General features: G+C 38.4%; 1 protein-coding gene across 1 annotated transcript; it reads left to right on the top strand.

Annotated features, from left to right (window-relative positions):
• LOC117293276 (microsomal glutathione S-transferase 2-like) lies at window positions 1-12,529 on the top strand. The gene is made up of 5 exons (XM_033775512.1): window positions 1-152; window positions 1,205-1,307; window positions 3,229-3,299; window positions 5,188-5,269; window positions 11,847-12,529. Exons 1-5 carry the CDS (start codon window positions 59-61, stop codon window positions 11,986-11,988), a joined length of 492 nt encoding a protein of 163 aa, XP_033631403.1. The 5' UTR covers window positions 1-58; the 3' UTR covers window positions 11,989-12,529.
• Window positions 12,530-13,645: the final 1,116 nt, after the last annotated feature.

The following is a 13,645-nucleotide window of genomic DNA, read 5'->3' as shown; positions in this document are numbered from 1 at the left end:
CTTCCTTCACACAATCCATTTACTTGTTCCGAGTTAGAAACATTGATATTTTGTGAACATGGCTTCGAATGGAGAGCTTTTAAGTAGCCTTCTAAGTGACCAAGCCATGGTTTCTCCGGCCATTGTGTCCTTATTGCATGCATGGCAGCTAAGTAAGTAAAGCAGAGTGAAGTTTGTCATTATTGTGGTTTACTTTTTGGCGGTCCCCTTTTTGTGATGTTTTGGTTCACATGTGCCAATTACACTTGGACTCCCTCCGCTTCAACATGTTCAAGAAGCGCGGGGAGTCCAGCGTTTTGGCACTGTAGTGTTGATGGGGCTCGTTCACATTCAGTGTTGTTTATGGGAAAATATACTTCATCAAGTTCAACGTTATTGGGACCACGAACTGAACATGAGGAAGGAAGTTAAAAATGACCTGTTGTTTTCTGTGTTCTGTGACATTTGATTGATATGCCTTGTCATTTATTAGCTATGCTCAGAGATCAATAGACCTTATGCACATGACGTCATTTCAGTACGGCGCCCTCGCCTTGAGGTCAAAAGGAGGTTGTTCATTGGCCAATCTATGTGCGTTTTGATTGTTTCGTCACCGTTTGACCTCAAAGATGGCGGCTGGATGACGTCAATGCATAAGGTCTATGCACAGTGTCGCAGACATTTTTAAATCTGTGCTGGAGTGCGTTTTAGCGACCCCAACCAAAGCCCAACTGACTCACCAAGTTTGTTACCAGTTGGTCTGAGCAGCAACGTCACCGCGCTCAACCGAACGCGCGGAAATGCTCAACCGTTGACCAATGTTTCTGGTTGGGGTCGCCAAAACGCACTCCTGGCCTGGGTGGGACAATTTTGCTCATCAGACAGAATGCTCGGGCTGCCCAGCACCGCCCACCCTGACTCCAATCTTAATTTCTGTTATCAATGGGCGTGAGATACTCCTAGAACTATGATATTTGGTTAGTTCCGCTATCGTCATGAGATGTATTTTGACTAATTCAGTGACTATAATGGGATGCTGGAAATGCATCTTGATTGATTTGGTTGGTAGGATGCAGATGAATTTATAGGGAAAAGTTTCCGTATGGCGCCACCACTTTTTCATTCGATATGAAATAATATAGGAACTTATTTACCTGATTGATATATCCCTTTTTGTAGTTATCCATTTATATAGACTTATCATTTGATACCTTGTTTCCTTCAGCTGGAATGGCCAAGCATGTTGGGAGTTTGCGTCAAAAATACAAGATCTCACCTCCAGTTACAAGTGGACGTGACCCTGCTTTCGACAGAGGCTTCAGAGCTCAGTAAGGATTTATTCTTCTAGTTTATGTCTCTAACCTTTTAAAGACAGTGGACACTATTGGTATTGTCAAAGACCAGTGTTCTCACTTGGTGTATCTCAACATACGCATAAAATAACAAACCTGTGAAAATTTGAGCTCAATTGAAAACTTGAGCTCAATTGGTCGTTGAAGGCGGCGAGATAATAATGAACGAAAAACACCCTGGTCACACAAAGTTGTGTGCTTTCAGAAGCTTGACTTCGTGACCTCAAATTTTAAACCTGAGGTCTCAAAATCAAATTCTTGGAGAACTACTTCTTTCTCAAAAACTATGTCACTTCAGAGGGAGACCTTTCTCAAACTGTTTTATACTATCAACCTCTCCCAATTACCCGTTACCAAGTAAGGTTTTTTACTATAAATCATTATTTTGAGTAATTATCAATAGTGTCCACTGCCTTTAAGTTAAAATCATGAAAAACACCCTCTACTCAAACCAAAGAGCAACTCAAGCTTACTTTCATTAAGAGAGATAGGCCTATGGTATGGTCTTTGCAATGATGGTAAAATATAATAAGGTTGCTTTTATGCAACCCCTTTCAAATTAGAGTGGAAAGATCCATGACGGGTGTGTCACATGGTTGTAAATGGGTTTTCAGAACCTGACCAAATAAAGACCCGGAACTTGTTTGTCAATCCCAACAGGTCTCTTTGTTATAGGAGGAAGTAGGCCTATAGCCTACATGTACTTTATCGGCTCTAAAATGAAATCTTCATGATAGAGTTTGGGAAACTGACCTTTGATCGCAAGCTTTCTGTTGTGTGAGAATGTATGCTTCACGCTTGGGTGGCCAAACAGTGTGAGCACCAGGGGCTGTTTGTGTCAAAAGAAATTTGTAATGAGAAGGTTAAGTAAGGCTTTTGACACCGTCCGATCATCGGCCTACTTTTGTGCATTTGGGAGAGTGTGTGATATTGGAAAGTCAACATCAAAGTTTTTGTATTGGCAAGTCATCCGATCCTGTTGTGCCTGATTTTTCTGTTCCTCAAGGTTCAGTTCTTGGACCAACTAGACTATACTAATGATAATCTCCTCCCCAAAACAATTTGGAGGTGAGAGTGTTTCAAGCAAACAGGGTGGTCCAAAAACAGCGATCCATTTTACTTTTGAGCTCATTTTTGTTATTGTTAAGATGTTTGTTTCCCCAAAGAACTTCTATAACATTTGGAGGACAAAAGTGTACATCAACAGACCAAGTCTTCACCGCATACTTGTGGGGCACGGAGCGCTACTGGCCCCCACGTAAGCTTGGGCGATATCACGATATTAATTTGGAAACGATTTCGGATGGATATTAATTTGGAAACGATATCGGATGGATTTGGTTTTAATCGAAATATCGATATATCGCGATATATCCCGATATCGATTAAATATCGCAATGTATTTGCTAGCTGAGACATCTTGCACCCCATAGGTTTGGAGTAAAACCAGAAGAATAGGTCATTAGAACACCTCTCTTATGCTATGACTGTCTCTTCTACAAAACCACTTGGAGTTTGAAGACTGATGATGTCAAATTTAATTAATCGCGATTATATCGAATATCGCGATATATTGTCGGCGATATATTGTGAATAAAATAAATCGAAATGCCTCCGACTCTGCACTTTGCCGTGCTCCAAAATGACCGTCCTTCCATTAAGTCGAGGCCCCTGTGCCAGGCCCCCAAGGCAGCCTGGCGAGAGCCCGGCAAGCTTCCTCTGTCATACTTTAATAACAGACCATTATGTACCATAATTGATATACACTTTTGTCCGTGTTATAGAAGTTGGAGTCATGGAGTCCATTTTCAATAATTTCAAAAGCAAGTTTCAATCTTGCATCCCTCATACTCAAGCATGGTGAAATTATGCAATGTTTTGCTCACTTCTTTTATAGGCAGAACACTTTGGAATTCACACCAATCTTCCTGATACTTTTGTGGGTTGCTGCCAAGTTTTTGAACCCAGGTAAGGCTTAATAATAGTACTATTATTCATTCATAAATACCCCAGGCAGTTTCTCTAATCATATTGGTGGAGAGCGCGTCACGTGGGGGTGATAATGACCAGTGTTTATTACCGGCTGGCTTGCGCATGTCAGGCGCGCAAAAATATCACGCGGAATGCAATTCATAGCTATATTAGTAACAGCGTGTAATCTATTTCTAAGCGCTCACACGTAATCTATTTCCAAGCGCGTGCATAATCTATTTCTAAGCACGTGCGCGCGTACACACAACCCACGCGTTACAGACTCTGCACAAAGTTTCTGAGAAAAATATTTCAAACCTCTAATTTTCAATTGTCAAAGTGTCGGTAATTGTATTTTTTTATCACACGGCAATTCCACCCTGCCGGCTTTAAACACGTGTGTAAGAACTCTTCACTACCCTTTTATTCCCTTAATGTTAATAATAATAGTAATAGTGGTTTCTTATATTGACCCATTTCACCTGACGTCATCATCAGAATAATCTTGGATGCGCCATTTTGGTGGTCAATGTCAACGTGTGTTATTCAGTGAAGTGCGCATTTTTAGGTGAAGCGGCGTTTACACATAAGCCTATTGACCACCAACATGGTGAGCGTGGGATCAGTCGCCGCGTGTGACGCGCGTGCAAGGGGTCAATGGCGCTCATATCCATCACTCGGTACCGCTCGAGCCTTAGGCTATCTACTATGTCCATTTTTGTACATTTATACCTGTACTCCAAGGGCGAAGTTTTTGTAACTTCTGCTTATTTAGGAATTATGAGCAGGGCCCAATGCGTGCGTACAGACCCTGTTGGTTGGCAAACACCATAGAGTTGTGCACTAAGCAGACGCGCAATCGCGTCTGCGTCACGCACCCATTAGTCGTGTACAAAACAGCGCGATGTTCCCACATTTTGCCAACCAAGACGTTAGTGCGCACGCGCTATGTGCAATTTACATGTTTCATGGGAAGGGTCTATTTCATAGAGCTGCTTAAGCACAAAAATAAGCTAAGCTTAACAAAATTATCCTTACATTAAGGTTACCAGCCAAACTATGGTGTTACAAGTACAATGTGTGACTGGGTATCCTGCTCATTTCTGCTTAGCAGAGAACTGTTAAGCAATATTTTCTGCTTTAAGCAGCTTTATGAAGTCTGGCCCAGGTTGATATGTTATGTAACCTTGGGTGTGATCCTCGGCTACACAGCTGCATAGCTTCCGACTGGAGCCCTTAGAGCAAAGATATTGACATTAGGGAGACTGCTAACAGGGGCTAGGTAGCGCCGGCACGTTAATCTGGAGGTCGTTGGTTCAAATCCCGCTCCAGTAAAGTTGTCTTTATTCAACGCAAAAATAATAATTCTGTGTATTTGTTCAACCCGAAATTAATAATTCTGTGATGTTTCAGCAATGTCATGGCCGAGCGGTTAAGAGCACCGGATTCAAGCACTGGTGTTTGATCAGCAGGGTGTGGTTTCGAATCCCGGTCGTGACACTTGCTACATAAAATTGGGGAGGTAGTGCTTTTTGCTCTACCGGCCAGGCTTTGAATTGATGATACTCAAGCCTACATTCGTATGGACTGTAAAGGGGGTAACCCTGTTTCAGCCCAAGGAGTAGGTGGAAACGGCCTCTGGAAAAAAATAATTGTAGCCCACACCTTGAAGTGGCCTTCAGGCCTTGTGTGTCGGGCGACTTGCATAAAAAAAAGAATAAAAAAAGAAGAAGCAGTTTTGACATGTTTCAAAATGAAAAACATACCAAACTTTTGTAAGTGGTCGAGGGTAATACCAAGTAGTAAGTAGTATTTTTCAATATCATGCCTTCAAAATTCAAGAATAAATCACTAACATCCATATCGTTTATCATGTCTTTTTTAGTTCTAGCGAGTGTAGCTGGTCTTCTGTACATCAAGGGACGCTGGTACTACTTTGACGGATATTGCGCACAGGCAGAGAAAAGGTATGTTTGCTATATTGAATATATTGTTTACGGATGCGCGATCAAGTGTGTTATTGTCCTTTGACAGCTCCAGTCTCATTTGTATGTGATCTAAAGATATGTTTAGGAACGGTTCTGAACCGTGCCAAAGATATGTTAAATGCACAATGGACCCAAATGTTCTTATACGTACACCTTAACAATGCCGAATGTTCTTATAAACCAATTAACATGACCGAATGTTCTAATGCAACTTAACACTAATGTTCCCATACACCACCTAATTATAACATGGCCAAATTTGTTAATACTCTAACTGGGGCGAAATGGTCCTCTGACAGCTTAACAGGGCCTGATGTTGCAATCAGTTTAACAGGGCCAAAATGTCTAGTACACTTTTATAGTCCAAATGCTATAACACTTTTAAACGGGGTCAAGTGTCCTAGTGCACCTTAAAGGATTTGGGTACTTTTTGTAGGACAAAAAATACAATGTCTACAGATTTACACTAAACTTACACCGTTTGAAGATAATGATAGTAGAAAGCTTCCCTGAAAATATTATATGCTGAGGTGCTGTAGTTTGTGAGAAATGTGTAAAATGTCATGAAAATAATTTTCGTCTCATTGATCATGATATGAAAATTATTTTAGCATGTAAAAACGTATTTTTTGTGATGAAATAGTTTTACTCGTTTCTTAAAAACTACAGCACCTCAGCATTTAATATTTTAAGGTACACTTTATACTATCATTATCTTTAGTTGGTGTGGTATTTTTAATGTAAATCTGTGGACATTGTGTTTTTTGTTACAAATTGTTGAAGGGTTGAAGGTTGTAACGCTTTAACAGGGCCGAAACTTGTAATGCTTTAACAGGACCAAATGTCATTTAATACACTTTAACAGGGCCAAATGTTATAATGCCTTTACCTAGGGCCTAATGCTGTAATACTTTAACAGGGCCAAATGTCCTATTGCACCTAAACAGGGCCAAAAGTTGTAATGCTTTAACAGGGCCCAATGTACACTTTAACAGGGCCAAATGTTGTAATGCCTTTACCTAGGGCCTAATGCTGTAATACTTTAACAGGGCCAAATGCCCTATTGCACCTAAACAGGGCCGAAAGTTGTAATGCTTTAACAGGGCCCAATGTACACTTTAACAGGGCCAATTGTTGTAATGCCTTTACCTAGGGCCTAATGCTGTAATACTTTAACAGGGCCAAATGCCCTATTGCACCTAAACAGGGCCAAAAGTTGTAATGCTTTAACAGGGCCCAATGTACACTTTAACAGGGCCAAATGTTGTAATGCCTTTACCTAGGGCCTAATGCTGTAATACTTTAACAGGGCCAAATGCCCTATTGCACCTAAACAGGGCCAAAAGTTGTAATGCTTTAACAGGGCCAAATGTACACTTTAACAGGGCCAAATGTTGTAATGCCTTTACCTAGGGCCTAATGCTGTAATACTTTAACAGGGCCAAATCAGCCATTCCATTGTGACTCGCGTGACAATCTCACTGGTTTTCCAACTTTTGAAAGATCTATACTCCAAAATATAACACATGGCTCTCATGTAACTCAATTTATATAAACTTAGTGAAGAGCCCTATAACAAAAAATAAAAAAGGAAAACAAATTGTGTAGGTATCATGTTTTTATAGGAGTTCCAAAAATGTGACTCGCGTGACTGCCAAAAAATGAAAGGTGTTGCATCCCTGTATGCCATTGCCCAGTCGTGAGAACTCAGAGGAACTTTTTAGTTACAGATCACTTTTTTTTTAAGTACAAGAGAAGCACTATATTATACTATAAAAAGTACAAAATAAAAAGTTTTTACAAAATTGAAAATTTGTTAAATGCAACGTGACTCGCGTGACAGAAGTTTGTGACTCGCGTGACAAGTGAGAAAATATACAATAACTAAACAGGATACTGCATAACAAGAACATTTTATTTCATTCAGAACACTCAGAACTTGAAATTGAATCTTTTCATAAAAGGAAGAAACGCCTGAAGCAACATTTAAAGGAAAAATTATCTGAACAGGCTTTGACTTAAACATGGTAATGTTGGGGTGGTTCTGAAAAAAATTGGCGGTTTAACAACACTGTCTGGTCAAAACGTTGAGTTGTTAAACCACCGGTTCTTTTCAGAACCCCTCAAACCCATAGAGAGAACCCTTACTAGAAATTATTATATTGTTTTGTGATTGGGTAAAGGACTTTTTTCTCACTACGCTTGGCAGAGTGGTTAAGAAACCACCAATTTTGGTGTCAAGTTCTAATGGCATTAGACTGTGTTAGGCTGAGTACATGTAAATCTGATAAGTAATTTCTTTATTGATGCCCCCCTCCAAAACTAACTTAAGAATACTGTCTTAAAATACCCAGTTTCATCAAATATCTTTGTTTGTTCTTGTTTTAAGTTTATCATTCCTTGTATTATTTAAATAATGCAGGTAAATTATGCAGATGTGAGCACATTGTACAGTGCAGTATGCAGTGTATGTAGTTCAACATGATCTGCTGACAGTGTGCCAGGTTACAATTGTACACTGTTATAATTCATTGTTCTAACAAAAATTTATAAATTCAGGGGCATAGTAGTATGTTCCAGTGGGCTGGGGGTGCTTTGGTAACATTCCATAGACATCATCCCCAGAATACTTTGGTAGCTTTTACTAACCATGTGCATTAAGTGCATTAGTCGTGACTCACGTGTCAAACTCGAGGGTGTTTTTTTTTGTTTAGGTAGAAGGCCTAGGTAAAAAATACTAATTAATTCTTGAAAGACCCTTTGAAAAGACCACTATTATGAGAGAGAAGAAAAAAAATGTTGAGGGTCTATAATAGAAAAAATACTATAATCATTTTTTTTGTGACTCGCGTGACAGTAAAACGAGGGTAAAAATTAACTCCCATTTTTCAAAAGTTAATAGTTCAAAAAGGCATATTTAATTTTGGCTGTCCTTACTAATGACTCTTTGTTGTTTATAAATAATGATTAAATCTGAACATCTATTGATTCATGATTTTTTTTTCAAAACCTGAATTTCAAGGATTTTTCAGACTTTTGTGTACACTTTTTACCCTTTACTCCCAAGGCTGTCGCAAAAACAATAAAGAATATTTGTATAAAGTCTTTTTAGAAGAAGAAGCGCTAGGTTTTCTTGTTTCAAAATAAATGTTAAAACTTCAACGATAACCATTTTAAATTTTTTACTATGAAGCGCAAATACCACGGAATGGCTGAAATGCCCTATTGCACCTAAACAGGGCCAAAAGTTGTAATGCTTTATCAGGGCCCCATGTACATTATGTACACTTTAACAGGGCCAATGTACACTTTAACAGGGCCAAATGTTGTAATGTCTATTTACCTAGGGCTGTAACACTTCCACATGGCGATATGCTGCGTACTTTAACAGGGCCAATGGTCATATTGCACCTTAAAGGCACTGGACACTATTGGTAATTACTCAATTACTAATTATTAGCATAAAACCTTTCTTGGTGATGAGTAATGGGGAGAGGTTGATGGTATAAAACATTTTGAGAAACGGCTCCCTCTGAAGTGCCATAGTTTTTGAGTAAAGAAGTAATTCCACGAATTTGATTTCGAGACCTCAGATTTAGAACTTGAGGTCTCGAAATCAACCATCTAAACGCACACAACTTAGAGTGACAAAGGTGTTTTTCTCTTTCATTATTATCTCGCAAGTTCGATGACCAATTGAGCTCAAATTTTCACTGGTTTGTTATTTTATGCATATGTTGAGATACACCAACTGTGAAAGCTAGTCTTTGACAATTACCAATAGTGTCCAGCTGCCTTTAACAGGGCCAACTTGCAAATACTACAGGGCCAAATGTTGTAATGATTTAACAGGACCAAATGATGTACATGTAATGCTTTAACAGTGCCAAATGATGTAATACTTTAACAGTGCCAAATGATACGCACTTTATATAGACAGGACCAAATGCTGTAATAATGCTAACAGGGCCAAATGTCCCAACAGTGCCACATTCTGTAATGCTTAACAGGGCTAAATGCTGTATGCTGCAGGGCTAAATGTTGAAATGCTTAAAGGGCCAAATCCTTTACAGGTCCAAATGGTGTAATGCCGACAGGGCCTAATTGTCCTAATGCACATTAACAGGGCCAAAAGTTCCAATACTACAGTGCCAAATGATGTAATGCTTTAACAGTGCCAAATGATGTAATACACTTTATAGACTAAACAGGGCCAAATGTTAAAGCTTTAACAGGGCCAAATACGTGTCCAATACTACAGGGTCTAATGCTGTGTTATGCTGCAGGGCTAAATGCTGTAAATAATTTAACAGGGCCAAATGGTGTAATGCCGTAGCAGTGCCAAATGTCCTAATACACAATTAACATGGACGTATGTTTCAATACACCTTATTAACAGGACCAAATGCTGTGTGCTTTTACAATGCCAAATGGTGTAATGCCGTAGCAGGGCCAAATGTCCTAATACACAATAACATGGACGTATGTTTCAATACACCTTATTAGCAGGACCAAATGCTGTGTGCTTTTACAATGCCAAATGGTGTAATGCTGTAGCAGGGCCAAATGTCCTAATACACAATAACATGGACGTATGTTTCAATACACCTTATTAACAGGACCAAATGATGTGTGCTTTTACAATGCCAAATGGTGTAATGCTGTAGCAGGGCCAAATGTCCTAATACACAATAACATGGACGTATGTTTCAATACACCTTATTAACAGGACCAAATGATGTGTGCTTTTACAATGCCAAATGGTGTAATGCTGTAGCAGGGCCAAATGTCCTAATACACAATAACATGGACGTACGTTTCAATTATTAACAGGACCAAATGCTGTAATACTTTACACTACAGTGCCAAATGTGTAAGGCTTTAAAATGACCAAATGCTGTACTTTAACAGGGCCAAATGTTGTTAAATGCTGTAACAGGGCAAAATGATGTAATGCTTTAACAGGTTCAAATGCTAAATGGCCAAATGCTGTATGCTTTAGCTAGGCCAAATGTCCTAATGCACTTTGACAGGGCCAAGTGCTCTCTTAAACACTTTACCAGGACCAAATGCTGTAATCTTTTACAGGACCAAATGATGTAATCTTTAACAGGACCAAATGATGTAATACTTTATTGGGACCAAATGCTTTTTAGTACTTAATCAGGACCAAATGTCCCTTAATGCACCTTAACAGGGCCAAATGCTGAAATACTTTAACAGGACTAAATGTACTTTAACAGACAAAATGTTGTTATACTTTAACAGGACCGAATGCTGTAATCTTTAACATGTCCAATAATACTTTAACAGGGCCAATAATACTCTAACATGGCCAAATGCTTGAACAGGACCAAATGTAATACCATAACGGAACCAAATGCTGTAATAACAGGGCCAAATGATGTAATATTTAACAGGGCCAAATGCTGTAATCTTTAATATGACCAGTAATACTTTAACAGGGCCAACTATGCTTTTTGGGACTCGAACCAACAACCTTTGGATTAACATGCCGGTGCTCTACCAACTGAGCTATTTAGTCAATATCTTTGCTCGGGGGTGCCAGTCAGAAGCCATTCAACCGTTAGCTGACGTTTAGCCAGGGATTGCACCCAAGTTTACGCTACAACCTGGGAAGCGGCAGCTAGGGGATCACCCTAAGGGGATGCGATTTTTTGTTTCAGATATTAATATAAACCACAAGGGAAACTGACTGGGTAAATTTTGAAATGATTTTTGGGGTTGAACAAAGAATTGACTAGAGTGGGATTCGAACCATAGACCTCCGGATTAACATGCCGGCGCTCTACCAACTGAGCTATCTAGCCCTATATTGGCGGTGTCCCTATTTTGTCAATATCTTTGTTCGGGGGTGCCAGTCAGAAGCCATTCAATCGTTAGCTGACGGGATCGCACCCAAGTTTACGCTACAACCTGGGAAGCGGCAGCCAAGGGATCACCTTAAGGGGATGCGACTTTTTATTTTAGCTATCAAATAAAAAACCACAATGGAACTGGGTGAATTTTAAATGAAGTGGGGTTGAACAAAGATAAATTGACTAGAGTGGGACTCGAACCAACAACCTCCAGATTTCTAACGAGACTGAAGAATTTCTTCTAGGCATACGACCCAAATTACAACTGTTTTCTTGTCATTACAATCAAACTAACACTGTAGTAAATGGTGTTTGAAGCTTTGCATGGTGTGGAGAATAAGAGTAACTACATTAATATAATGATTAGGGTAGTAACTATAAATATAAATATTTAAATAGTAGACTTGCGGGTACAACCATGAGTAAAACCTCTTTCGAAGGAGTGGTGGCTCTGAAGATGAGCAGATACTGTTCGAATTGTCCAGACCAAACCGGCTCTTTTCAGAGCCACCACTCCTTCACAAGAGTTTTTACCCATGGTTGTACCCGCAAGTTTACTATTCATAGTTATATTTATAGTTACTCTAACACTGTAGTGTGTGTAGAAATAACAAAATAAATCACAAGGTAGGTAACATTTGGAACTAAATGTTGCCTATTCAATCTATTGCTTTCAGGTTGCCTGGTTTTTACTCGGCGGTGCGTGCCATCATGGTATTGTTTGGGCTTAGTGTTGCTGGTATAATCCACACTACTCTGTCGGTGTACTTCAACATCAATGTGATTAAGATCGTAGGATTGGAAAATTACATCCCTTAGACTGCCCATCGTCAATCGTCAACTCGGTCTCAATATGAAATTACTGTAGTTTATTTTACTGCAAGAGGGCACTTTCAACGACGAAATTCCTTGATCATTACAGTTTAAAATTAACTTTGTGTGACATGTATTGTTTTCTTGAACTCGAGCCAAAATAAATAATATTATTCACACTAATAATAGTAATAATAACTAGACATCAGGTGTTTGGGCTTAGGACTAATGATTTCTTTTGTCGAATTAAAATTACTAAAACAAATGACCACAATTAGTGTAGAAGTAGGCTTAATGACATCATATGTTAGAGCGCTCTTTTTGAAATTTTATGCTTGAGAAAAAGTTACAGATAATGTATTTTAAAAGTAAACTTAGTCATCAAAAAATGATTTTTACTTTGATACTGAGTTGATATTATGTACAACACGTCATTTCTCCTAAAATATTGAAGACAAATTCATAATCTTTTGGTTGAAGGATACAAATTTGACATTTTAATGTATTCATAAAAGTGTCTTTCAGGCTTTATATTTCTAGATTTATTATGTGAAACCACTGTTAATTTTTATGCACAGAATTATATGCTGGAATTTTAATTTAATTTTATTTTAATTTTTTTTTTTTTGGGGGGGGGAGGGGGTAATTATTTAGAGTAATGAATTCAAAACTTTATTTTTTCAACAGTATTTTAATTTTAACATCAATCTGAAATAATTATGGAATATAACAAATATTTAATGTATGTGTTTTATATACAAGTGTTTATAAACAAGCTTCTAGTTTTAGCTTATGACAATCAGGGATCTATTTAGACACAGACTTAAAGTTAAGGTATACCTTCAGTTTCCTTATTCTTTGATTGTTTTCAGTCTAATATTTAGATAAAATCAATAAAACTAACCTGTGAATTTTTTTTTAAAAGGTGGTAGTGGTTTTGAGATATAAGAAGGGTTTCGCAAGCGTACGGATACAGATACAGATACAGATATGATAACCGTATCCATTCACGTCAGCCGCATGTTGGATTTTGTTCCGCAAAATATAGGTATGTGTCACCTTTGAGGGGGCTTGCATTTATCACAAGTGTTTTTCCGACAAGCATGACCAATAGAGACCCCAGTGTTTTATACACTGCATTTTTTTTAATCAATTTGCTTGCAAATGACCAAGCACGATACTGGTGAACGCAATTTTGTTGACAATATCTTCAATCTGGGACAAAAAGACAACTAAAAGTCTGCACAACAGTATCTGTTTTTCTTTGACGTGTATGAGCTCCTGTATCCGTTGCTAACGTTTATGCAAAATACGCGTCACGTGAACACACAAAGTGTCGACGTAGCAGTATCTGTGATTGTATCCGCAGACTTGCGAATCCTCTCTAATGTCCACAGATTTACAAGTTCTTAAGATAATGATGGTAGAAAGATTCCGTAAAAATATTACTTGCTGAGGTGTTGTAGTTTTTTGTTGAGAAGCCGTTAAATTAATGGGAGATATTTTCATGGATGGTAACCTTCTGTAATAACTTATTAAAATTGATCATGCTTTATAATGAGTAGTTTAGAAACTGATTTATTTCTGCTCAACATTTATTTACATCAAAAGAAGGAGAATAAAAAGCTTTGACAAAAAGAAATTGAAAAGGAAGTGACGCAAC

The sequence above is a fragment of the Asterias rubens genome, chromosome 8, assembly GCF_902459465.1.
Source record: "Asterias rubens chromosome 8, eAstRub1.3, whole genome shotgun sequence".
NCBI lineage: Eukaryota > Metazoa > Echinodermata > Asteroidea > Forcipulatida > Asteriidae > Asterias > Asterias rubens.
This window is presented reverse-complemented; position numbering and strand designations above follow the sequence as displayed.

What these genes read in the sequence shown, in the direction of transcription:
- LOC117293276 (XM_033775512.1), top strand. Translation starts at nt 59, where the DNA reads ATGGCTTCGAATGGAGAGCTTTTAAGTAGCCTTCTAAGTGACCAAGCC. An exon ending in ATTGCATGCATGGCAGCTAA is followed by an intron (nt 153 to 1,204) that starts GTAAGTAAAGCA and finishes TGTTTCCTTCAG; the next exon opens with CTGGAATGGCCAAGCATGTT. An exon ending in TGCCAAGTTTTTGAACCCAG is followed by an intron (nt 3,300 to 5,187) that starts GTAAGGCTTAAT and finishes TGTCTTTTTTAG; the next exon opens with TTCTAGCGAGTGTAGCTGGT.